At 36.7% G+C, this 26,812-nt stretch overlaps 2 protein-coding genes across 11 annotated transcripts; one reads left to right on the forward strand and one right to left on the reverse strand.

The window, feature by feature from the left end:
• The first annotated feature begins 68 nt into the window (after nucleotides 1-68).
• LOC110840648 (double-stranded RNA-specific editase 1) lies at nucleotides 69-15,651 on the forward strand. Of its 5 annotated transcripts, none has more exons than XM_087349225.1 (8): nucleotides 69-272; nucleotides 2,843-3,023; nucleotides 4,004-4,254; nucleotides 6,552-6,807; nucleotides 6,896-7,065; nucleotides 8,115-8,471; nucleotides 10,040-10,223; nucleotides 12,349-15,651. In XM_087349225.1, the coding sequence occupies exons 3-8, from the start codon at nucleotides 4,066-4,068 to the stop codon at nucleotides 12,423-12,425; spliced, it is 1,233 nt and encodes a 410-aa protein (XP_087205351.1). In that variant the 5' UTR covers nucleotides 69-272; nucleotides 2,843-3,023; nucleotides 4,004-4,065; the 3' UTR covers nucleotides 12,426-15,651. The 5 variants fall into 5 exon arrangements, with proteins under 5 accessions (XP_087205351.1, XP_021941516.1, XP_021941515.1 ...); XM_087349226.1 differs by lacking the exon at nucleotides 69-272 and adding an exon at nucleotides 1,876-1,947; XM_022085824.2 differs by lacking the exon at nucleotides 2,843-3,023 and having other exon boundaries at nucleotides 73-272.
• LOC110840645 (uncharacterized) lies at nucleotides 15,272-26,798 on the reverse strand. 6 transcript variants are annotated; one of them, XM_022085815.2, is made up of 9 exons: nucleotides 26,669-26,798; nucleotides 26,343-26,559; nucleotides 24,339-25,190; nucleotides 23,150-23,272; nucleotides 22,853-22,999; nucleotides 22,063-22,392; nucleotides 18,984-19,138; nucleotides 16,546-16,764; nucleotides 15,272-15,795 (listed from the first exon to the last, which is right to left on the reverse strand). In XM_022085815.2, exons 2-9 carry the CDS (start codon nucleotides 26,496-26,498, stop codon nucleotides 15,663-15,665), a joined length of 2,115 nt encoding a protein of 704 aa, XP_021941507.1. In that variant the 5' UTR covers nucleotides 26,499-26,559; nucleotides 26,669-26,798; the 3' UTR covers nucleotides 15,272-15,662. The 6 variants fall into 6 exon arrangements, with proteins under 6 accessions (XP_021941507.1, XP_087205340.1, XP_021941510.1 ...); XM_087349214.1 differs by having other exon boundaries at nucleotides 26,343-26,782; XM_022085818.2 differs by lacking the exon at nucleotides 26,669-26,798 and having other exon boundaries at nucleotides 24,339-24,633; nucleotides 26,343-26,483.
• Between the last annotated feature and the right edge of the window lie 14 nt (nucleotides 26,799-26,812).

Raw genomic sequence — 26,812 nt, forward strand, 5'->3', positions numbered from 1 at the left:
CGTATCGTAATGTTGGCCGTAGTTGGCTCGATGAACGAGCAAGCGTTAATGATCTCTCTCCCTGTTCGTGGATGTGCGAAGAGGAAGTGAAATCAATAAGAAATTCTTTTCATAAATACAGTGCATATTTGTACGTCTCATTTTCATATAAATTGTTGAATTAATGTTTACCAACCTTTACAGTTCTATTTGAGGTTTTTAGATATCAATTAGCTTAGAAATTTCGTGTGTAATGTCGTACAGCACGAGAAGACAGACCGGTCAAGGAATGGGTAAGTCAGAATGGGAATCATGGACGTTGATTAATGTTTGAGATGAATTTAAATTATATTTCGAAGGCATATAATCAACGTGACTTGTTGAAAATTACGTGTAGTGAATGCCGTAACATTAATCAAAAAGTCGAAGTGTGCTGCTCCATTTTGTAATATTTTGAGGTGTATTAACGATGGAGCCTGTACAGTGGCGCCTGAAAAGTTATTTTTAATTTTTATTAATTGTTTGTTTGACAACGTCAGAAGCTAAGACTGCATATGGTCGAATGATAGTGATGATAATGAACTGAGGATGCGGAAGAAAACGGGGCGTGGTCTAGTTAAAAGTAATAACCTGGCATTTGCCTGGAGAGGCTGAGGAAAACCACGATAAAACTCAGTCATTGCGTGGTTTGCATGCATTGATGTGTTAGCCCATATTATGTTAGTACCGTATCATGATTCTGAAAATACCTCATGTTCATTGTTGTAATGATTAGGGTTTGAAATTTGTATTGTGTAAAAATGTAGCACAGTATGAATTGAATGTGAAACAAGGTTATTTGCATAAGTACATGCAGGGGGTTATTAACAGTGTCTGATATTTTTTGAAGACCACGGTTTGGTGTAAAAGATTTTCCTCACATTCTGATGTAACTAGTGGATTTATTTGTAACGTTTCACTACTTCAGATGAGCACTGTTTGTTTTATGCAAAATCTTTATAATGGGTTTTATTGTACTTGTATATATGTATTGAATCATACTGTCATCTGACTAACTTATGGATCCATGAAATATAATAAATATGTATGAACTAGCCACAACTTGGAAATTACTATCACTGGCATTGGGAATGTTTGGTTATTATTGTTCAAGAATTGAAGGAGGTACGTAATGTAGGGTGACCAGATTACCCATTTTATGTAGAATTATGCCATTTTGTTTTAAATAATTTTTGTTTTTTGCCACACATTAATGGCAGTATATTACACGTATGTTTTAAGGATTTTGTTTCTTATTTTAAATATTTATATGCCCCATTTTGTTGGTTGGGAATATTGAAATTGATGCATGTACAGTGTCCTGCTACATTTATAGTGGTTGGTGCCCTATTGTGTTCTTGATTTCACAGTAAGGATGGGGTAGTGTCAGAAAATAATTGCTAGGGTTAAATTTATGGAATATTTATGATAAAGTTTGAAATCTGTTGCAGGTTAGGGGATAAGTGTGTTAGAACATGATACTGTGTATGTTTTCACCTCTGTTTAAAGAGTAATTGCAGTTGTGGGTGTAGTCATGGCATCTTGCCAGCTACTGGTGGCCCATGTCCCAAGTGTTTGTTTTGCTGTTACTATGGGTAACAGCATGATTGCCCATAAATACAGTTCACATGGACAGGTATATGGTGTAAACCTAACTTTTTGACGTAAATACGTCTATACGGAAGGGTCATTCGGCAAAAAAGTGAAAGGAAAACGTGTAAGATCCATATCAATGTGTAAATATAGACTGAAAACAATGGTCAGCTTGCGTGCATTGTTTTGTTACCTAGGAAACATCATCTGTTTACTTGGCATTGTTGTGTTATATTACTGCCGTCAACAATCCGCTTTCATTATTGCGGAAAGAGCTGAGCTGTGAATCGCTTGTAGACTAGATAATTTTTTGCTGGTGGTATCATAATATCACAAGTACTTATCTTATATGAGAATTATTACATTACATTGCATTTCATTCATTTCATTACATTACAGAGACGTATTTACGTCAGATTCTCCGGAACCATGGTTCCACTGTCAAATTTTTAACCAGTTTTTTACATTATAATCAATTATGAGACTTATATGTTGGCATTTTTATAGCAAGAAATATTAATTAAAGGTTTTTGAGGGGAAGTTATGAAGGGTGCAGAAATATGCATTGTTTTATTGTGAACATTTAAATGTAAATTAATGTACAAAAAGAATGGCGTTATTGGTATATGTGTTTGTTTGTGACTGCTGTCCTAATTTTGAATATTGGCACATTTAATGTATGGCTTGTGTGATACCACTTGCATCTTTGCATACTGAAATTCCTTTTGTTCGGTTATAACCCTGATGGTACCATAATTGAAATTTTGTTTTCTTACAATAGCCATTCCTGAATAAGTTTTTCATATGATTACTTTGCAATTGAGTGGATTATATTAGATTATACAAATTAATCTACCTGATCAGAACCTCATTGCCTGTTAATTAAATATTGATTTAAATTGCATAATTGGGGGTGTGGATAATTTGTAATAGGTGACATGAAGATTTACCTCTTTATATGTATAAAAGATTTCACTTTTATTTTAATTGATACAAAATGATTATTAGAATTAAACACTGAGTTGGAAAGTCTGGGCCAAGTTTTTTGTGTTAGCCGTATGATAGAGGAAGCATTGTTGAGAATAATCTTAGGATTGTATAAAGTGAAGCTTTCATGGCGATTGAAGTTCATGAAAGACTCTCAGGCTACAAGGCGTGTCAGGTGGCTGAATGGTGAATACACCATGTCCTCTGCCAACGTTTCAAGAGCTATCTCTGCTCTCTTCCTCAGGGCAGCTGCATAACAAATTGGTCCCCTATGACAAAACTGCTGTCTACCCGGAAGGCCAAGCCAGTAAGAGCGAGCTTATGACCTCGTCTGCCGGTTCCTATTGGTCAGCACGAAACAAAGCAACAGACGGGCCACCAGCAACACTGTGCTAGTACCTGCCACCCACTGCCAGTTCCCATTGGTGAGTGTGCTACAGAGGACCAGTTTGTTACGCAGCTGCTCTGAGGATGAGAGCAGAGATGGCTCTCGAAACGTTGGCAGAGGATATGGTGTATTCACTATTCAGCCACCTGACACGGCTTGTAGCCCAAGGGTCTTTCATCAATCTTAAGATAGTTTTCTAGGTTGAGAATGCAGGATTTTAAATTAAAGAACTCAATTGAGCAGATCTCTTCTTGAGGAGTGAATAGTATGATAAGCTAGTCGAGAAATTCCCCAAGTTTTATGAAACCTGAAAGTTCATTACCATGTTCACAAAAGCTGCGCACTGAACCAATCCAATTCATATTCTCCAACCCTGTTACCCTAAGGTCCATTTAAATATTATCTTTTCATCTGTACCGAGGTTTTCCAACTGGAATCATCCCTTCAGAATTTCCAAACAAAATTTTGTATGCATCTGTTATATATCATGTATATTTATATATATATGCTCATATGCATATGTGCTTCATATATGCTATGCCTGTCTCACCTGCCTTGATGTGAAGAGTACAAATTATGGAGCTCATTATGCAGTTTTCTCAAGCCTTCTGCCACATTATCCTTAGGTCCAGGCATGACCTGGAAGATTAACTTTAGCTTGATTACATGTCCACATACTGTCTCTGTGTTCTATAGTAATTATTAATGAACTATTGCAGATAGGCTTGTATAGTTTTGTGTGACGATGAATAAGTAAATGTGTACTATGACACATGACATTGTTGTGAGGGTAGATGTGGATGTAAGAGATTATGTGTGAGTGTATGAAGTGGATAGACTGGATGCGAATCTTAGAGAATGGTTATGAGGACAATTTTTGTATGTAAAGGTAGGATGACATGGTTGTGAAGGTGGGAGGTAGATGTGGCTTGGGTTTATGACCAGTGGTGAGCATTAGTTTTTTAAGTTTCTGAGTTTACTCCCAGAGAGTTGGTAAGGTCTCATTGATCATGGCAGGTGTTGGCCGGGGGTCTGCACAAGTGTTGTACCATCAGCAACAAAGAAGTGTCCCAGGGAGAATGCAGCAGTCTCCTGGGCCAAACCCGCCACAGCATGGCTACAACACGCAGCAGCCTATTCAGACAGTTAGTGTTGGATATTCCACCCAGCAGAACACACCTGCATACACAACCCAGTCCCAGCCCCAGCCCCAGACCCAGCAACCGTCATCTGGTGGCTCTACTCCACAGGGCTATTCTTCTCAGCAGGTATGTAGATGTGTTACTCATAATTACTTTAATGTAGTTGTTGTTTTATTACAGTTGCCAGAAGTGGTGCAGAACTGTGACTGGTGAAATTGTGTTCCTGAGAATAGTTAAGTGGTGTGCTTCAAATTGGAATTTTTGCACTTTGGCATCTCTCATAGGTCTTGGTGTTCATTTATTGCATATGCAAACTATTTGTGGTGGTGGTAGTGGTGGTACATAACAAGTGTTGCTGTTCACTGATGGCACTCCTTTGTGTTTGAGAGAGCTCAGATTTCAATTTTGGCCAGATGCCTACTCTGCTCCATGGAGTTACTGCTTTTAGAACCTGGGATTATTGATACAAACATTCAAAATACATATAAATATCCACTACTATTCCTCTTCCCATTGGAATACCCAGGCAAGCTTTTTATTGATGTTATTGAATGTTTGTAACCTTTCAGGTGAAAGTTATGAACTGGACAGAATTAGCCATACAATTTTAAGTACATTTTGTGTATGATGCAGGATTGTGAACAGATATAGTTATATTTCAGTTTTAGTCTGCATAGGTCCCCATTTAGTTTGTTATTATAGGCTGGCATCATGCATTGTGGTTGAGTGTAGAATCATTAAATAACCCAAGAATTGTTCACTCAGTCTAGGGTGGGCAGCCAGTGATTCTTCAACAGCCAAAGACTATTCTGGAAGTGGTACTGCCATTTTTTGTTATGGTTGGGTGTGGGTTTCAGGTGATGATTTGTTATGGTTATCTTTCCTTGTCCCTGCCAACCTTTTGCAAATCCAGAATCTATTTATGAATTTTCTATGAGAGCACTCTTAGGATGGATTGCAGTACTCCTATGGTGGTGTGATCATTATGATGTTTGCAAAGGGGGCCTACTGTTTAATGTGACCTCTGAACCATGGTGGGGGCACTGTATTTTTTACTTTTCCATAGTTTTGTCTCTGGTGGAGGTAAAGGTTATAGTCTTCGGTGAAAAATCAACACACATCTGGTCAGTAATCGGATCCAGGAACCTATGAATGACAGTCTGGTGTCTTACCCAGACCAATTTCTGTATTTTGTCATTTGAGTGACCTGTTGCATGTTCTAAGTAATACATTGCCAAATTCATGGGATGTTGTGTAATGGTATCTTAACCTGTAAAACTGTTTTTGAAGTCTAAATGTTGATTTTTGTTGGTTGAGGCTTTCTTCTTCTTTTTTTTGAAGAGAAGCTTGCTGTCAAAGCATTTAAAATTTCCACTTGCTTTAAATGAAATGTTTGCATTCTGCATGTAGGAGATGCTGGAAATTACTGAATCAGTGGAGAAGTTAAACCTCAAGGAATGCTGTCTTTGAATTTATTCCAGAAGCAATCCATTGGATTGTATAATTTTTTTTTCTCCCAGTTCTTAAGAATTTGTTTTGGTAGAATTCTAAGCTGTTTCATATAAGCTCAAAGAGTGATTGTGAATTAACTCATTGTTCCTAATTTTCTGCAGAATAAAATGTATGGTTTCATCTGTTGTTTCTTTGTAACATGCAAAGGAATCAAAACTTGCAGACAGCTTGGGGGATAATGCAAGCTTTTGTATATGAGTGTATATGTCTTGCACATAGGTTGTTAGTTCTGCATCATTTCTGGGTTGTCTTCTTTTACAGTTGGTGATGGATGAATCAGGATTCCATTGTGTTGATTGCAATGATATGATTCAGATTTGTTTGTTTCTTCCCCATCCCTCCCATATCCCAGGGTTGAAATAGCTATACATTGGTGCTGAGGATATGCGCTCTGGTAATGGTCTGGTGCTGCAGCAACGAGTGCAGTTGTATAAATGGTGTTGCTTCAGGGTTGCTTTTAAGGCATTCCAAAAGGTAGACAAAGTTATTTTGCTCTTACCAGTCTAGTCTTGGAATAAATGCAGTCTTTCAGGCTAATTGTGGAGCATGAAACTGATATTCTCAATGAAATTCACTTTTGTACAGTTCCTTTCCCAGTATAATATCCTGCTGTACTTTATTATTGATCATCTGGTCCTGTCATGGTAGGCTCCGTTTTGAAACAGAAAGAAAAAAAAACAGCTGAATGCTCCACAGATGCCCGCTTTCATAAGGATCTATACCACGAACTGACGGTCACTGTGAGCACACATTAACTTTTCTGCCAATGTGGAATTGCCTTATCAGCCGCATGAAGTGAGCCTCAGGACGGCGGCGTTTGCGTGCATCTGGCTGGCGTTCTGGCCTGTGCCCGAGTGCAAAATCCGGTGAAGTGTTTGTGTGGGTATATCCCCTGCTGGCTGTCATTGCAGTATCAGAATCAGCAACAGTCACCGACACCGGCACAGCAACAACAGCAGCCCCCACTGCCGCCACAACAACAGCAACAACAACAGCCGTCTCCACAGCAGCAGCCAGAGCTAATGCAAGCTGCCATAAAAGCTGAATCTGCAGCTCCTACGCCTTCTAGTAGTATGGAAGTGGAAGTAGGTAGTGAAGGTCCAACAGAGGGAGGTGGAGAGACAGCAAAAGTTAAAAGCTGGCAGCTGAAGAAGAAAATGCCTGGTTGTAAGTATGATGCATTATGCCGCAAATGTTGGAGATGTTGGGTACTTTGTAATTAAAAATAATTACTGTCATTCTTAATGTTCCCCAGTCAAGATAAATAAGAAGGTGAAGAAGCGCCGTCAAAACGCTCGCCTCAGGAAGCTTTTGCAGCCAAAAAATGCCATTATGGTTCTCAATGAATTAAAGACTGGCATCAAGTTTACTTTCCAAGAACATACAAATGCTCTAACACAAACAATGTTTGTTGTTAATGCAGAGGTAAGTATGAATATCCAATATTTGAACTCTTTTTTTATGGTGAGAAAATGTGTACAGGTAGCCCTTGATTTGCCCCGATCCAATTTGCGCTGATCCAGAATAACGCCGATTTTGAAACCAGCATGTCAAAAAGTGAAAGAAAAAAAATTTTACTATTATTTATAATGTTCTACAATGTTTCTCGTAGTGCTTCTTATACTAAATCTTAATTCTTACATCGCTGATTTTGAATAAAAATTATAAATACAGTCATCTCTGCAATTACGTATGTTTCGTTAAAGCGAATTTGCTCCAGTGAGATCGATGAATCGGTAAAAACTGTTTATGAAATGCAAACTTTTGCATATGAGAGTTTGCTCTCATGCAGTTTCATTCCTGGCGCTTTATTCAAAGGACTAATTTAATCTCTACGGAGGTACCGGGATTATTTTTACTACGCGATTTTCTACAGGTCAGCGTCTTACATGAATGCAAATATTGCATAACAGTAGAGATGACTGTACACATAAATCACATGAAAGAATCACAGTCAATAGCGGAGACCAACGAATCGCCTATTGTAAGTGTATAAAATATATTTTTTAAATTCACTTTATTTTATTGACGTTATTTCAGAGCTTTAAATGTAATGCCATTATATTACTCGTCAATGTTTGGGTGCTGGGAACACATGTCATTGACTTCCCATTGATTTACATTATAAAAGAGTTTCAATTTACGCCGATTCAGATTATGCGGGTTCATCCTAGAACACAACCCCAGCGTAAATCGAGGGCTACCTGTAATTAACATACTGTTGTGTCATTTTAATTAATAAGCCCAGAATCCCAAAGTCAGACTAAATGTGTGAAGGTAAGTGAAATGGTTTGTGAATGAAAACATCTGCTGTCAGACTATGAAAGTATTGATGGGTGATTGTGAGAATATTTCATAATCAAATTGTTGTTTGCCATGTAATTTCTTAGACTCAGATTACATTTTATAGAAATTTAGGGACCTAATGGATGTGTTTGTTGGCCATCACTGAAATATTCTTTCTTGATTCACAGGTAGATGGAAAGATCCATACTGGTCAAGGTCTTTCCAAGCCATTAGCAAAGCAGAATGCTGCTGAAAATGCCCTCAAAGCTCTTCTTTTAGAGAAAATGGCACAGGCTGCTATAAAAGTAGAAGGTTCTGAGCTACCTGAACCAGTGCAGGAGGATACAAACAATGATACAGGAAGTACTGCAAATACTGAGGGATCTGATGAGATGTCAGATTCAGGAAGGTCAGAAACTCCTGAGGATGAAGTCCCATGGGGTAGCCTGGCATCATTTGCTTTGTACAAACTGTTTACTGATTGGCAGAGTCAGGGGACTCATGTTCCCATTCCAAAACAAACAGCTGTTCCAGCCACCAAACAGGTAGGTAGTTTGTAGCTTGAATAAGTGGATTTTTGAACTTTTTCCCTATATTTCCACTTCCTATATTCAGTCTGGCTCTGCACTCAGATATTGCCTTCATCTGATCTTGCCAGCTCATCTCCCAGTAGGTCATTATAATGGGATAATTACATTGCAGGATGCAGCCTTACACCACTCTTTCTTAGTGTATATGCTGTAATTTTTATAATCATTATTTTTGAAATATATCCTCTAAACTAGACATGCTTGTCAAGTTTCCCCGCAAGATGCTTACCATCTTTACACTTTTAATGTTTTGTCCCAAAATTACCATTTAGTGTTCTAGATAGTATGGCTGTGAAACAAAATTATATGTCAGGAGTTGATCCACACACATGTATTCCTTAACTCCCATTGTACTTGACCTGTGCAGTATATATTCATAACCATTCAGTTCAGTTATTCCCTGTATAGAAATGTCGTGTGTGATACCACAGTGGGACATTGAATGTTCATGTGAAGAACGGTCTGTGAGAAATGTAAAGTGAAGATTGGGACATAAATTTTAGATGTTACAGTTCCACAATGAGAAACTATTTATTGAATTGTAAATAAATACGGGGTTATGACTGGATGAAACTGAAGTTGGACTTGAATATGCGAATTGGAAATCTCTTATGTCTTGCACATGTGTCCAGCACAAAGTGCCAGAAAACATGTGTAACTGAAATAATATGTTAATTGCAGCCCAGGATCCCACTAACAGTAAATTTTTGTGTTTGAACCCCTGAGTTTGATCATGATGGTGAAATTAACTCTCGCCTTCTCTAGTGATTCATTTCCATGGAAGATATAAATTCCCTGAGCAACTGATAATTGAAGTTCACACAATCCAATAATACATATGGGTTCATTATATGATTTGAATTGATGTATGAGTACAGATAAAATAATTGTTTACTTCCAGAACATAATTCTGAAAGGTACATGGAGCAGGTGGCCAGTTTTTTAAACAGCTACTGCATTGTGTAATTCTGTCTAGTTCCACATTGGAAAACAATGCCCTAAACATGATGTCAGTAGAGGTCATTCCACTTTTGAACTTCTAAAACCACTCAGATATTTAAGTTCTACTCTTTCTTCCTTTCTTAAAGGAAATTGTAACATGTCATTGTTTTCTGTAACAGTTTATTTTTTATGTAATTAACATCAAATGATTAGCATTTTCAAGCAAAGGAATCACTGCTGACTGCAGAAGTGTTACTTTGTAGCAAGTACAGGAAATGTTTTTATTATACCACATGATACTGTAAAAGCAGGTTACTTTAAGTTCACAAATCTGACTTGGTTCAGGTCTTTGTCTGAGAAGAGGCAAATGTGATTGCAATTTCTTGTGGTTTTTCATTCCCTGCAGACAAATCAGAATGGTATTTCAAGCCATGGCACTTCTCCCTACTGTTGATGAATGAGTTATATCTTATTTGGTGCTATTACTTAAGGACTTGATACAGCTTAGTTAAATAACCAGTCACTGAACTTTTCACAGTAATTTGATTTCATTTGTGTAATTAGAAATGTTGTGTCCATAGATTCAAACAGCTCCTGCTCCAATGAAGAAAATTCCAGAAAACCCTACTGATCGTCATCCTGTAATGCTGTTGAATCAGATGAGACCTGGAATACAGTTTACTGAGATCAGTCGGGAGGGAACTCCTCCAAATCTCACTTTCACGCTGGGGGTTACTGTTGATGGAAAGTCATACACTGGAGTTGGTTAGTACTTCTCTAAGTGCGGTACTCGAGATTTAAGTCCCTGAGACATATGCGGCTTGGGAAGTCATGCTGCACTATGAGCAGACTGAAAAATATACGTTTTAATTTGATGTAAACTTTACTGGTAATACATTTATGTACTGTAAGTTATAAAATAGTCAGTAATGACGAAGCAGATGAATTAGTAATCATACTATGAACAGTGGAGCAGCGGAAAACAAAGACATGAGAGATATCTGTGTACTAAATACCAATGCTCCACTCGTGAAGAGGGGGTTATGCATATCACTTGTCTACTAGACCGCCTATGTTACAAGCTATCCTGCTACGCGTCAAGTAGGTCATTTGGGGGGAATGAAGGTATAGCTCCTACTCTTTCTTGACCTTGGCACTAGATGGGGTGAGTGGTCAGTATAACGCCCCAGCTATGCTTTACTCTCGGAATAGGACCCCGGTACCCGTTGGATAGGAGGCTGAGTGGGCCACAGAGCCGGTCCGGACGCAAAGGCTAGGGGAAAAATCCTCTGCCTATGTTTAAAGTATTTACTTATTTCTCACATGTATAGTAGATTTTGTTTATTAGTGTAAAGGTAAGACTATCGTGGGGTAAGTGACAGTAAAGCGCCATGCGTTAACATAAGCTCCAAGTGGAGTTTGTAGTCAGTTACTTTACTTCTGGGAAAGGAGGCATCCTCCCCCATGACCCATTAGATAGGAGACATGAGATGCCCCAGAACTGGACTGGACATGACAGTGAGAATAATACCTTTCAAAGTGGGAATTGGTCAGTGTTCATTGCCCTATGGCCAGTCATGACTGAGCTGTCTTAGCTCTTACATAGTTTACTCTTTGATTTCAAACGCTGTTAGTGCATGTGAAATTGTAATTGTATGTCCCATTTGGTTGGCTTAAATGTTGTCATTGTGAGAATACAGTGCATTAGTTTGTTCCGAGATGTGCACAGTTGAATGCATGGAGATGAAAGGGCACATGTCACATAAACCACACTTTTGGCAAAGTGAGAAAAACTGTTATAATGTGGGATTCATGGTGGTCTTCTGGGCTGTCATGCCGTGTAGTCTGCTTGAAGTTTACAGATGTTTCAGAGGTCTTTGCTGCCTCTATCCTTGTTCCTATTGTTTAGCAAGCCCTTGCCCAATTCTCACTCCACTCCCCACTGGTCATGTTCTTATAGCAAACTGATTTCACACGTGCAGCTTACTTGTCACACTGATGATGGAGGAAGCAAGTACCTCTGAAATGCTGGTAAACTTCTACCAGACTACACAGCACTACAACCCAGAAGAGAGCCATCTTTGTTCTTAAGTTTCAGAATTTTATAAAATAGAGCAAGTTTTTCTAAAGCAAAATTGACACTTTAATTCTAACCATGGTTTCTTTATCAAAATACCCTGAATTACATCTCGGAACAAAATTTTGGCCACCAACTTTCATACTCTGCTGAGTTCTCATTGCACATGGTTACTGAAAAATTCCCTTTTCTGCTCTATTGCTTGATGAATTTGTGGTACTCTTCTAGTATATACTCCGTATCTGTTTTATGTTGGACTTTTTTTCAAAGTCCCTGTCAAAGGACAGAAAAGAGTGACCTCTGATAGGGAGCTATTTAAATATTTTGTTGAATCTTCCATTAGTAACACGTTTGCAAAGAATCTAATAGTAGTATGGATTAAGTTTTGGCCAGGACAGCTAGAGGGGAGGGGAGTACTCAGTTCCTTGACAGTTTGAGGTATGTGGTAGCAGTAGATTTGCATCAAATCCAACATACACTCAGCTCATAAAGCTGCCATTTTGGAAAAAATATTTCATTTCTGTGCATGCAATTAGAAATGGAAACTTTATCAGTTTTTATTGCAACCCGGTTGTAAAATTCCATTAGGTATTTTTTATCTGTAATTTTTATTAAAATACTTGGCCTTCATCACTAGTATGTCATTGTTCTTAATTTCTTGTACATTCTTGTTCACTTCAGTTTCTGAGATTTTTCATAGAAATTTATGGAATGTTTGGTGGATTGTCCATATTGTAGATGAAGTGATACATTGACATTTGGCAATAGGTTAGAGGTTTTGTACAAATAAATTTTCATTTGCTTTCTTTCCAGCCAAAAACAAGAAGGATGCCAAGAAAGAAGCAGCCAAAGCAGCACTTGCAGGATCTCTGAATATATTCTATGATTGAAGAACCACAGAAACTTTGTTTGTTCCTTTTAATGTGTGCAGTCATAAGTACTGTATGGATGTAAAGTAGTAAGAGAGAACTTTTTCCTAAGTATTTTCATTGCATTTGAGAAGATAATGCTGCCTAATGCCACCCTATTATCCTAATGATGTTGTTGTCCCTTTTGACAGTTTTGGAACCTCTTTAAGTAACTAATGCTACACAGCATGCAATATTTTATTAAGCTTATGGTCATTCCTTGTGAAGGGCTGTGCAGATTGTAAATGGTGGTATAGTATGTAACTTTTTTTCTGTCTTGTTAGATTTGAGAAATCTATCTTAACCTTATTCTAGGGGAGAATTGTAATACTGAGGTCCTGAAAGCCACATGAGAAAAGTTTTAGTAGCACTTGGCATTATTGACTAAGCCCGTGGATATAATCTATTTGGGAAGTGTTTTTCTGTGACTCTTTATTCTATGGTATGATCCTTTGCTGTTTTTAGAGCATATAAATGTAAGAATTGGGAATGTATATACAATCCAACTATACTGTTGTGTTTGGCATTTAGACAATACACCATTTCAGTCAAAATTTCATTACTAGGAGAAGGGCTTTTTAGGTTTGGGGATGGGAATATGAAATCTCTCTTTTTTTAACCCCCTGTTGTTGATATTTAAGTTTCCTGCTGCTTGCTTATGTGAGTTATTTAAATTTGCAGTGGTGCTGTTACCTGGCAGTTACTCATGCCAATGTTTATTTGTATTTATTTGCCAGCAGTTATGAGATCCATTTCAGAGATTACCATTATTATGCCATGTTGGTGACAACTTGAAGTATAAACAATTGGCCACAAGTTTACGTGTATGTTGCCTTGTGAGTGAGACTCCATATTCCACTCCGAGGGATTAAGTTCGTGTCATTAGCTCCATACAGCAGAATTTGACAACCAGTGAGCAGGACAGAGTATCTTCAGTGGGGTATAGAATAGTAACTGCTTCTCAGGGAACCCACTTTTACATACATCACTAATTTCCATCTTTGTGTATGCCTTGTTTTAATCTGTGTATCAACATTTTCAAGATTTATTTGGCACATTATAAAATTTAAAATTGACTGCAAGTTTTTCTCCCCAAAAATATTATGGTTTGACATGGAATTTGACATACTCCATATTCAGATGTTGAAAAAACTTTTTTATGAGTGCATTAAAATTGCTTTTTAGACAAGTGGATTGTAAGTATCAAACTCATAGCTGGCACATTGTTCTCTGCAAAGATGGATAGGTCATCTGTGTCTAATGCTTGGTGGATAGACAGTGATAAGTAACTTAGATTGCAGTCAGTGTAACATATCAAAGTTTAAAAAATCCTGTAAGTTATATGCATGTTTTGGATGCTTTTGTGTTCAGAGGTGGACCAACTAATATGTAGCGTCATATTCTCTGCAGTAGAAGTGTGTTACAAATCATGGAAATCTTAATTTCAAATAAGATAGAATATTTTTGCAGTGTAGTCTTTTGTTCAATAGGACCTTCCTCATTTTTATCATTTGTGTTAACTTCTGTCCATGTAAAAATTACCTCAGTTCAATGCTTAGATTCATTGTCCCAAATAGAAACCTAAATGTTTTCCATTTAGGAAGGAGGGGTGGCAGTGTTGTATATTCCAAGTACTTTGGGGGAAATTAACTTACAGTGGCCCTCAGAATGATTTGTATCAAAAGTATGAAAATCTGTATTGACAAGTGTGTTTCTCATGACCATTTTCTGAAAAACTGAAATGGCAGATGGCAGTGAGTCTCCACATGAGCAAAAATAATATGGAACTCGGTGTTGAGGTTGCTTTGACATTGAACCAAGTAGAACTTACGTGTGGTGTTAGCCTCCCTTCATTGGACTGCAAAGACTGAACATGCATACAGAAAAACCTTGCTGATGTGGTCAGTTCTAGCTCAGTTGATTTTGCATGGTTATTGCCACTCATTTGTTGACATTTATATAGTGAAGGTTTCTGACAATGTAAGTCCTAAAATACTTTTCTGTGTCTTAAAAGTGTCACATGTAACTCTCAGATCATGTTCTACAGCTTATAGTCATGACATCACCTTTGGAAGTACAAGTTCTGCAATGTCCACACACATATAATTGAAAATAACTCAATTTCTGTTTTGTGCTTCAGTAAAATAATTTTAATATATTGTGATATATTAAATGATATCCAATGGGTACTGGGGTCCTTTCCCAGGGGTAAAATGCAGGCAGGGTGTGATGCTAAACACTCGCCCCCAACTAGTGCTGAGGTTAAGAATGAGTAGGAGCTGTACCATCTCTCCCCGCAAGCGCCAATATGGCATACAGTGGGACAGCTTTTTCTAATTATAATTAGAAAATTCATTAATTTGCAAATTAAAATTATAGCCTGATCCAGATCACACTTTTCCCTCATAGTTCACAGTGATGTTTTACTGTACAGACAGCACCGTGTTATCAGACATAACTTCTTGGTTAACACTGGTGAACTAAAAACTGAATTTTCCGGCCCTGTCATACTGGTAGGTTTGATATCGTTCTGCTGAAATGGTTACTGTGATTTGTCAAATATCAAAGTCAATGACATTTAAATGTCTGCAGTTTAGCATTTAACTACAAATAGATTATTATCTTAGAAATTCATAAACTTACACTCCTGTTTGTGTTTTCAAACATGCAAGTCAGTGTTACATCATATAAAAAATTATTATCCTAGACATTGCCTGCAACAAATGAATGGCCACTTTTGTTTTCATGTAGTTAGACATCGATTCTTTAGTTTTACTTTCTATGTGATGAAGTAATAGAATGGCTTTGCTTGATTGAGCAGTGATAAGTATGTTTCACATTGAATATTTTATTCATTTTAAAATATGAATCTTACACAGTTTACCAACGTTAACAATGTCAAGTTCTTTTATGTCATGTGAAGGTTAGCCATTTCATGTTTCCTCTAAAAATTCCACATGCAGGACAGTCTAAACATTAAAAACAACAACATAATTAAGTTCTCATTAATGTTATTAGCTGTAACTCAAATGTTTATGCATATCTTGACATGTACAATTTTTATTATTGTACTGCAACAAGAATGGTTGACATTTTATGCTTAGTAGTAGCATGAAAGGAAATAATTAGAACTGATAATTTAAGTAGGTGTGTTGAAGGTTCCCATGAAAGTGAATGATAGATAATAAAGCTTAGTGTCTGTATACAAGTGTCTTTGTCTTATGACTGGCCTAGAAATACCTTTTCCTCTCCAAATTCTAGGGTAAAAATATTTTTTATCAAAGACTCAATTACCAATTCCATTTCACTTGTCACTTCTTGCAATACTTGATCAATGAGATGGTCTGATAACCTGAAAACATATTTCATAAATTAAGTTGTGTGGTAGGGTGGGTTGGTTGAACCTTATTCGGCATGCAATGAAATTGTACTGTGAATGGGGATGAATGGGCTGTGATGTTATTTTCCAGGATTCACTTCACTTGATTGTTAATGAATTGGTGTCTTTACAAGGTCAAGTATTAGCTGACATTCAGTACTGCTGAAACTCATCCAGGGTTGGGATTAGACCCTTCTATCAGACTCACCAGACTAGGACCTCTTATCTTTACATTTTAGATCCATTTTAGATTGTTTTCACCTTCCATGGTATAATCTTTCTATTTAGTCTAAAAGGTTGCTGCCATGTTAATTTCTCTGTTAACAAAGCCAAATGCAGTAGGATTTTACCATTTATGGTGTGTATCTTATGAAGCTGAAGAACAAACCTGTCTACTGCAATAATTTTAACAAGAATAGAAGTGTTTAAAAATAGGTGCTAGTGAAGTGTGATTTGATTGTGGGTTTCTGCACAATATCCTTCAATAGAAAAAGTCCAAAAATAACATATAGTTCATCTCTTGTGGCAGTTTTCAAAGTGTGAATACTTGATTTAGATTGCCATCACAAATGTAACAGGCAAATTTAAAAATTGATATTAAAAATATCACTAGTTTTAAAGTACATAACACTAACTATAATTTGCACACCATCATAATTTAAGTTGTGGACTGTGTTGAAAAACACTGTACTAAAAATTTTGTATTAAAATAATAATTATTACCTGTCAACCATAGCCCATGGTGGTGGTGTACCTCTGTACATAGGATTAAATTGCATATAACCGTGGAATTTCTGGCGATAAACTATAGCAGACCACATGTCTGTCATGGGCAAAGTTAATGCACTTTTCAGTCCACTTTCATGATGATTTATTCTTGTATCTTCCTCATCTGGTGGTAAGCAAATCAGTTGGGCATTTTGAGGCCCTATTTTAATGATTCTGCAATAAAATCAAATGATTTTAGGTTTCCTAGAGTAGAATGAACAATGCCTACATTCATGCTTCCCCATTCCCTTACATATATACAGGCAGCTCTCAGTTTACGAATGAGTTCCGTTCCAAGATGTTTGTTATACGTTTTTGTTCGTTATGTGTTATCTTGCATTCCTGATCTTTTACGATACGTATAGTAAACTTCTACCAGACTACACGGCGTAAAAACCCAGAAAACAGCCATCTTCATGTTGATTTCTTGTTTCTCACTGCAGTTTACATGCATTTCCCATGTCAACTTTTTTTAATTTGTCATCAGACTTCCACTTCTCTCTTAGTCCCAAATATTCTTGTTTCCAAACACCTTCATTGTGTGTTCTTTCCTCAAAATAAGAGTACAAGTTTTTTGCTGTACAACACAAAAAATATATTAGGATGGCTGTTTTCTGGGTTGTAGTGCTGTTCAGGCATTTTCAAGGGCCCTTGCTGCCAACATGAGTAATCTCACTGCCCTGATGATGGAGGCAGCAAGGACTTCTGAAACAATGGTAAACTTCTACCAGACTATATGGTGGTACAACCCAGAAGACAGGCTTTTTGACGTAAATACGTCTATAAGGAAGGGTCATTCGGCAAAAAAGTGTAATGATAAAGATCCGATAACAATGGTTACCTAGGGAACGTCGTCTGTTTACTCGGCATTATTGTTACCTATGAAACGTCATCTGTTTACTCAACATTATTGTTACCTAAGAAACGTCATCTGTTTACTTGGCATTATTGTGTTACATTACTTTCGTTATTGCGGCAAGAGCTGAGCTGTGATTCGCTTGTAGAAGAAGTGTGTCGTGGAGTAGATAATTTTGTGCTGGTAAAAACGTTTTACAATATCACAAGTACTTATCTATTAAGTAATCTGTTGTTGTGTTAGTTTGTTGCGTCATACTATGTACAAGATTGATGTTAAAAGACTCCATAAAGCAGAATATATGAGACTACAGAAAATGTAAAAAAATTGAAGTATTAGATAATGAACCTAAAGTTCCCAAAAAAATACCAAAAACCAATGCTGAACGTATAAGGGAATACAAAAATCGTGTTTACTCGGCATTACTGTTACCTAGGAAACGTCATCTGTTTACTGAGCATTGTTGTTACCTAGGAAACGTTACATTACATTACAATACATTACTTTACATTACATTCATCTACCACAGACCCATGTTAAGCGTTAAATAAGCAATGTCTTAATCAAACTTTACTCAATTGTAAAGCGGGTATAAAGGAAATATTTAGAATAAAAGCCAATATATAAACTTCCTTTCCGTATAGACGTATTTACGTCAAATTCTCCGGAACCGTGGTTCCACTGTCACTTTTTTTCTGGGGTTGACCTTTGCGTTGCTTGGTGTGGCACACCTGGCTAGGTGGTGATATAATTATGGGCAATTCATTAACATGCTTGAAAGGGAAAGTGTCTGGTGCCTGATCGAGAATTCCTGTTTGTGGTATCAAGGTTATTTTGCCATACAGAAATTGTACAGGAACACATTTGTGGTCAGTGTGGTCTTACATGTTCCTGCATGCCTCGGTATGTGTACAACTCATTCCGTTGCTTTGATCATTCAAAGTCGGTGTTTAAAGTAATGTTCTAGTAATGATATAACAGTGTTCAAAAGCACCATTTCTATGTGCATTAAATTTTGTGAGAAGAAAGGCAATGACCAGAACTTACTAGTTCATGCAAAATTGAACCACACAAGTTTTTTAGTGTTTCCATCATTTTAAGTTTATGGTTAGTCATATGTTAGTTTTCACAGATTCAATGTCGGTATTTGATCAGGCCTTGTACAGCGCTGTGTAAAGTTCACATTAAAGACATGTAATATCAGTACCGTTAATGCTTACAGTCAAGTGATGCACTTAATATTTATAAGGAGTTTGGAGGTTCATTGGAGCAATGAATGGAGTAGAGGCATCAGTACAGGCTTCCTTTCATTCTTTATTAGCAGTTAATTGATGTTCCTGAGGGTAAGTTAAATGCAAAACTTGTGTTAAAATCTGTGCAACATAAAATATGAAAAATATAAGTCAGAAAGCTTCAAACACAGAGCAACATAGTCCTGATGCCTTGACATGGAAGAGATGTCTGACCTCTTACATAAGTCAAAATGATGTGGGGTGTCAAAGAAGCCTTTATGAAAATGTATGGAATTTTCACTCACTTCCTTTCAGCCTGTCGTCGTGTGGCAAGGAGACTGTTGTCACTTTCACTTTGTTGCAGTGGCTGAGAGGCAATGTTTTTGACTTGTATTACCTTCATGTCTTCCATAGATGCTAATGGTGGCCCATCTAATTTTTTTTCAATTTCTTGAGAAACCTGCAGAAAAAGTAGTAGTAATTTAATTTGTTTTGTTAATTCACAAAGTACAAGGCATTCAGTAGCAGAAGCTGAATGAGATGGGTTGCAGGTAGTATGTATGGGTATGTTCAATAATCATGGTGAAGGCCATGTAGAAGACCAAGGCTTGAATGGGATGATAATTTTGAAATGGATTTGGACACTGTACCTTAAAGAGCTATGTATTAAAATTGGGACTGGTAAAGAGCCTGAATTGTTAAAGAAAAGGGGAGAGGGCTGCTTCACATGTTCTAGACTAGGGCTTTAGCTGAATTAGTGAATACAAAGCAGACTTCATAAGCACATAATTTGAGATGCAGGACTGCTAGAATACCAAGTACAGAATGGGCCCCAGAAGCCTCCATTTTTCAGAGCTCTGATAACACATCGCAATCACTACAACTTCAAAACCACAAGTATATGGTGATGAACATAGAAGTTATGTTCCTGGAAAATGCTGTGTAACCACTGGAGGAGGTGGGAAGTGTAGTTTTATCAACAGAGACTTCCTCTAATTCTTAATCAGCAACTAATTTCTGGGTTGAAGACCTTCCTTAAGAATGACAACCGGGCACATACACAGACCTGTAAATCATGATATACCTGGAAATTGTCATGCTGTGATGATAAGCACCTGTCAAACATCAGTCAGTTCCTACGAGACTACACAGTGCAACATCACGGAAGACTCATCTTCATTATAACATGTTAGGAAATCATTGTAAAATGGATTGATTCAGTTCAAGACAGTCCCATTATGAGTCTTCATAATATCAGTCACTAACCTTCAGGTTCCATAAAATCATGAAGGTTCTTTATGAACTAAATATCTATCAAAAACTCGGAATTTTTAGTACAAATTAGTTGGATAAGTGTAAGGAACATTCACTACATTTTTGTTTACGTATAAGTACAAGTTCCTGTCAAGAGGGTAATTTGAAGACAAATGTTCATGTTCAGAAATTGAAAAAGAATCTTCTCCCCACAAATAAAGCATTAAAGTATGAAAATAAGTCACAGATCTTACTCAGTTCACTAAACTTCTCCATTCTTTTTAATCTGTTTTATTCTCTACAGTCTACATTATCTTACGAGATGGGATAGCTACTCGTATGTCAGTATAGTGGCTGACTGGATGGCCAACATTTTTTTCTTGGCATGAGAGAGATTATCTGACACCACATCCAAATCTACTGGGGCCAACCCACCTTTCCAGGCAATAGACTGGGGGTAAACCATCTGCAGGGTAAGGTTGAGCATTCAGCTGTTGAGTGCTTAGGGATAGGAACAACTGTACTTCACCATTACATTATCTTCTTACCCCCGCTTCTAACTTGTCTACAAAATATTGTAGCAGAGATCCCAGTTTGGTCTGGAACATTTATTCACAGATTTCTGATATTTTATCAGACAGGTCTCTCATGTCCATGCATGATGTCAACTCACATGGCATCTTTAATTCTGATCCATGTTTCATAGCAGGATTCATCCTTTAAATTAATATTAGAAATTAAATGAGTGACTGTCAGGAATGGCAGTAGCAATTGCTCCTTCAGGTTCTGCATTCTTGACTAGTTGGGTTGACTCAGATTAAGAGTACCTCTTCTACATGGAGGTGACTTTGAACCTATGTAATAGATATAAAACCCCAAAATACTGCTTGCAGAATACATTAACTTTGATATTACATTTAAAATTATAGTGGTCAGTTGGCTGGTTGAGTCATAGATTATTTTAACAGCGCTGAATCAACTGCAGATGTTATTTAGTACTGAGTTATGTGAGAAACTGATTATGAAGTGGATGAGGTGGAAAGGACTGGGGAAGAAATGGTAATGGCATAATTCAATGTACCATCTAAGCATTTGCCTACATGGAATGCAGAAACTCAGTGATAAGTCTCAGGACATCTAATATTTCAATCAAGAATTGAACCAGACAGCCTCAGCCAAAATTTGAACTTGGTATGTCCTCAATGCATGAATACAGGATTGTTCCATTAAAACACAATCCTAACCACAACAGTATTTGTAAGCTTTTGTGACATCAATATAACAAAATGTAAATAGTTTTTATTTCTTATGAAAAACTTACAGAACCACTTTACACCTGTCAACACTGTCTGATGCCAAACATGTTTCCTGTTGCAAACACTTCATGTGTCCCAAAATGTTTTTATAAGTTAGAGTATTGTCTTATTTGATAAGTTCTTGTCATGATATTGATTGATAAATGCTTCACAAACTGTAGCAAACAATTTTGATGCAAACCAATGTCTGACAATGAACATGTGTTCTGCCTTTGAATATATCATGTTTTCACCTGCACAGCTTTTGAAAAACAAAATGAGTAGTAGCCTAGTTAATAGTGTTTTAGGGGAGGTTGGGAAAGACCTGGGTAGACCTGCTTCTGATTTCATTTTTGTACTGTAGTATGTGATCATTATTAGGTTGCATTTCAAATGGTACTCTCTACAGGTCAGTAAGTAAAATGACTGGCTAAGAGCTGGACATTCCTAACATGGCTAGAATCTTTCTCTTATTCACACCATCCAGGTTCAGGGTCCCTTCTATTATCCTATCCAGTGGATACAAGAAGATCCTTCCCTGGGGATCAAATGGACAGAGTATGAAGCTATTTACCTCCAGCTAATGCTGAGATTAAGAGTGTTGAACTTAATCTCCATGCCCCCAATACAGATTCATGATGCAGTTCTTAGATACAACACTTTTACCAAACATTTTTACTTCCTAAACACAACTCAGATACAGTACAGTATGCCTGTTCATTGTTTTAAAATAAAGAATATGATATTAAGGTGTTTCTGTATTTGTCTTACCTGTTAAAGAGATTAAAATGAAAAAAAAGAAACCTGTAAGAAACACATGTCAACATTTACAAACCTTAGTAATAACTTTGGAGTTAGTAAATCTTTTGTTCCTAAATGTTGCAGAACCTTGTTTTTTGTAAGGATAACCACATACTGCTACAGCAAGCTTGGAAGCAGACTCCCGGTAAATTTTCTTGCTAACAGAAGATTCTCTTTCTGTTGAATTAATGGAAAATTTTGTCTGTCTTGGCTTTCGTAAACTGCTTTCCCATTCTCTCTCACCAGTTGCACACATTACACTGACAGGTGTATCATGAGATATAAGCAGATCACCTTCAGTTTTATTGATCAAGTGCTTATTGTTGATCAGCTGGAGGAGTGCTTTGGATTTATTTTCAGCATTCTGTAGAGAAAAAAATATAACACACATTCAAATGCTGAACAAAGAATATAATGTGAGATTCCAGGTACTTTATATTAATATTCTGGCCCAGTTTCATAATAATGTTTGTTTTATATGTATTGTCATAACCAGACTGGAAATACAAACACTATAATACCTTTCTGCATCAGATATATCAGTCCAACAATGTACAGAAAAATATGTATAAGGCTTGGAAATTATCTCATTCATTTTCAGTGCGATGAATGTGTCAAAGGATATATTAATATGGATCTTACAGATAAAGGTTGTGAACATGTGGACTGGATTCATCTGGTTCAGAGTAGGGTCCAATGGCAAGTTCTTGTGAATATGGTTATGAACTTTTAAGTTCCATAAAAAGTGGGGACTATTAGCTTTGCAAGGACTCTGATCCATGGAATGTTTGTTAATGAAAAGATAATAATTGTAGCATTCTTACATCTGGCCCTGGTTCAGATGCTGAAACTGCAACCACAATTCCTATGAATTTGCAGAGTCTAGAAACTTCATTAATGTAATGCACAAGATCTTTCAACTTGTTATGAGCAGCACATTGCACAGAATGTAGCATGTGATGAAGATATGCCTGCAACAATAACCAAAACTGAAAGCTCAAAAATTTGTTCAGGATTTCATTTGTGTTAGGGATGCAAGAATATTTATGAACTCAAAACATTTGTGATCTGGATATTTTATTGTAAAGTTTTCCCATAAATTCTACTTTAGTTTCCATCACCTGTAGGCCTTGAAGTGCTGTCTGATGAGCTACAACCAGTTTTTTACACAGTGCCTGATGACGTGTGTGCTGTGCTCTAGACAGTGTTGATGACTCTCCTATCTGCTTCTTGAGCTCACATACCTAAAAAATGTTACACATTCTGAAGAACTATCTCATATCAGCAAGTGGGAACACGTTCTCTGGTCATATAACATGAATCACATGTATTTTATATCACTAATTATTCACATACAGCAATCACTAATCAACTGTAGAGGTCATGTTCCTGAGAAACACTTTGGCTGGCAAGACCGTTGTGGGAAACTGGGGGTTAGGGGAAATGCAGCCACTGTTAACACTCATCAAAATAAAAAGCATTTAAAAGTAATACGTGTTCAGGCTGTATACAAATTAAAACAATAAATTCACCAGTTTTCTTATCTACCCTTAAAATAACAGATTGCTGAGATTGTCTATGTTGATGACCTGACACTGATGATAATGATTACACTCACCATCTTCCTGCACTACCAGTTTTTTACATGCACACAAATTAAAAACCATAGACACAAAACCAAATCCTGCATGTGGCAAAATCAACTAAAATGTATAACAGCAGATAACTGAAATCCACAGTTTATAAAACTGCAGTTGGCAAAGGACTACTGTACACAAAAACATAAAACCAGATCAGCATGTGAGATTTGAGATTCTCATGGTGATGTACTTCTAGTCTGTGTGCTATATGGCCTTGTAGGTAGATACCAGTGTTTCAGAGAAACATTGTCTCCATCTTCACGGCTTCAGTTTAATATATACTTACTTACTTACAAGTCCACATAGTGTCACAACCCATTAGAACATTGACAAAGTCATTATATTGGCATTAGTAGTATTCATCCTTGGGTTCTGGTATCACAGTGTTAAGTAGGTAGTTAGTTTTACAGTTATATTATGCATAACTCTCTTTGTATTTCATAAAATGTTAACTACATCAGAAATAGTTTTTGAATACAAGTTTGCTAAGGTATGGTTATAATGGTCTCACTACGTAAACAGTGACAAACACAGAATTACACAAGATTACAAACATATTCTTCTCTAGAATAATAATGTCTTTTGGGACATGCCCTGTCAGAACCTGAAATCTCACACATTCTTTTCTACATTACATTCCAATAAACATCTGATGGTATCATTCCCTTACTTGTTGTTTAAGTGGGTAGAGATAATTTCTGGTAAAGCGAGAAGAAAATTCGGCTTCCCTCTCACGTCGCCTCAGAAAGTCCTGGATGCCATCTGGTTCAGGAATCTTGCCATAGAGGTGGAGTATGCCATCAAAAGCTGCATCCATCTTTTTCCATATAATTCTAATTTTTTGTGACTGAATACTTTCCTTATTTGTTCCACAGTGGTGCAGTTTGGGAACAGCTGGTTGTGATACATGATATGAAGTTTTTTCAGGTAGATAATGTTCATGGTTAGATTTGGGCTTGTCTGATCTGTAACTTTTGTTCATATCAAATGACCACTGTTGATAAATACATTCTGTACCATTCAGCATAGAGTACTGGCTGTCTGGCAAACAAAGAGGCTCTTCCTGAATAGGTTCTAATAATGTATTATTATTGTGGTTAATATATTTGGTTTCTGATAAGGTCTCTACCATTTGTAGATGCTCCTTGTTGGGTTTATGTAAGAATGAAACAATATCTTCCCTTCCATGTACGTCTTTTTTTGCCATATCATCCAAAACATCTAACATTGTTCTCCTATATGTTTTTGAAACAGCCTTCAAGGAAACTGCATCATAATGTTCTTGGCAATCTTGCATATGTCCATACCCAGGCAGATCCAGATCTGCATTATAAAACTTTTTAGGGTCATTCTGCATTGCTTTACTTAAGACTGATGGCATTACAGATTCAGAGTATTTATTACATTTGCATTCCTTCTTCCTTTCTCTTAAAAACTCTAACCATTCTTTATCTTCATGTTTTTTCTTCTTCTTTCTTTTAACATATTTAACAATTTGTTCAAACTCATCTTCAGGAACATACTAAAAATCATAAAATTATAGGATAGTGTATTAAAATGTAATGTAATATATATAACATATTTACTCATTGAGATACTGATGATTTTGTTTACTCAAAATCTCACTATAAAATCAATTGAAAGACCCCAAAATATATTCTCAAAATTTGCAGAACATTTCTGTTTAAGGATACTACATCTGTTTCCCAATAAGTAATCTTCTTTGACTTATGCCAAAAAAGTTTCTTACTAGTCAAAGCATGCAAATGGAAAACATTTTAATGAGCACAAAACTACAACCTGCTAGTGAAATGGAAGAATCAAATACCCTTTTCTATCAGTAACAGTGCAAACTGTGTATGTTTGAACACTTTGTGCACAGGTCTGTTGGATCAATAGCCATCTTTATTTTTCTTCTCAAAGAATTTTCCTAATTGTATACAGTACTGCCTCATGAGTGACAGTTGTAGCTTTCCTGCAGTTTATTGTATTTAGGTCATAATGTATGCAGCCTGCACACATGGTAAAGAAATGAGTTAAAATTAGTGCTACCTTCTCTCTAAATATAACCTGGAGTACACTGGTTTATGTAAATAGATTATGGATTCAGTTGCTCAATTCTCTAAAAACAAAAGCCTCCAGAAAATGATTTGTAAGATGAATTATGTGAGGAAAGGATGACAGGTCTATTATATGGAAACTTACTTGAGTCATATTATCCAAATACTGCTAACAAGGGCAGAAAATTCATATTAACCATGTTAGGCCAGCTAACATGGCATTACAAATAAAATTGTATACTGATTTGTTCCACATTATGATCACTGGGACGTATGGGATGCATTTCTATGTGTATCAATGTTCTGTTCCTGATGGTTATATAAGTTTGTTTAAAGTGGTCACAATGGGCTGATAAAATTAAAAACTGTTTTATTAAAACAGATTTGAGGACTTAAACTCGACTTAAACGTAGCAAGAATCCTTGGATGGTGTAACAGCAAAGAATTCCTTGAACTGCTGAATAACTATGTTCAAAGAAGTTACAATGAACGGAACACAGACTTTTCATAAGCCACAATGAACGAACTTGGAACTCCATACAAAAAGGTTCCCAAACAATTTTAGTATAAACCAAAATGTTTTACAGGTATGCTGTATTATAAAACTACGTTACCTTGAATTTACATTCACTTGTTTTACCATCTGATGAATAAATATGGACTGGGGATGCCTTTTCATAAGTAATTGCTATTGGAGGAACCGCATCACAAACATTTCTTGTGTGTACGTATTTAGTTGCTGAAGGTAGTTGATCTTCATCTTTAAACATCTTTTGTAATTCCTTCTAAAGGCAGTTCGACATTAAAATAAATTTAAATCCCTGTTGAAATCTGAACACAGAACACAACATTACAGAATAATCTGACAGTCATCAACGTAAAAATAAACTACACCTATAGTATAATAAGTTTTTGTTGTTACTGTTGGCACATAACCTACAAGCAGGTTACAACCCGATTTGCAGTCAATGGTTTTCGTTCACCATTCTGTGTACAAAAGAAATATCGCAGCCCAGATGAGAACTGTACAAACGGGCATGGACGGTCGTTGAGTGACTACAGCAGGAAAATTTAATATAAGCAG

The sequence above is a fragment of the Zootermopsis nevadensis genome, unplaced genomic scaffold (genome assembly GCF_977971745.1).
Source record: "Zootermopsis nevadensis isolate Lab colony 2312 unplaced genomic scaffold, Znev_1.0 Znev_ptg000015l, whole genome shotgun sequence".
NCBI classification, from domain to species: Eukaryota; Metazoa; Arthropoda; class Insecta; order Blattodea; family Termopsidae; genus Zootermopsis; species Zootermopsis nevadensis.

Coding starts and splice junctions, on each gene's coding strand:
- LOC110840645 (XM_022085815.2), bottom strand. CDS start 26,498: ATGTTTAAAGATGAAGATCAACTACCTTCAGCAACTAAATACGTACAC. Junction 25,191..26,342: donor CAAGTGAATGTAAATTCAAG/GTAACGTAGTTT, acceptor TATGATTTTTAG/TATGTTCCTGAAGATGAGTT. Junction 23,000..23,149: donor CAGCACTTCAAGGCCTACAG/GTGATGGAAACT, acceptor TTATTGTTGCAG/GCATATCTTCATCACATGCT.
- LOC110840648 (XM_022085823.2), top strand. CDS start 1,062: ATGTATGAACTAGCCACAACTTGGAAATTACTATCACTGGCATTGGGA. Junction 7,066..8,114: donor TGTTTGTTGTTAATGCAGAG/GTAAGTATGAAT, acceptor CTTGATTCACAG/GTAGATGGAAAGATCCATAC. Junction 10,224..12,348: donor AAAGTCATACACTGGAGTTG/GTTAGTACTTCT, acceptor CTTTCTTTCCAG/CCAAAAACAAGAAGGATGCC.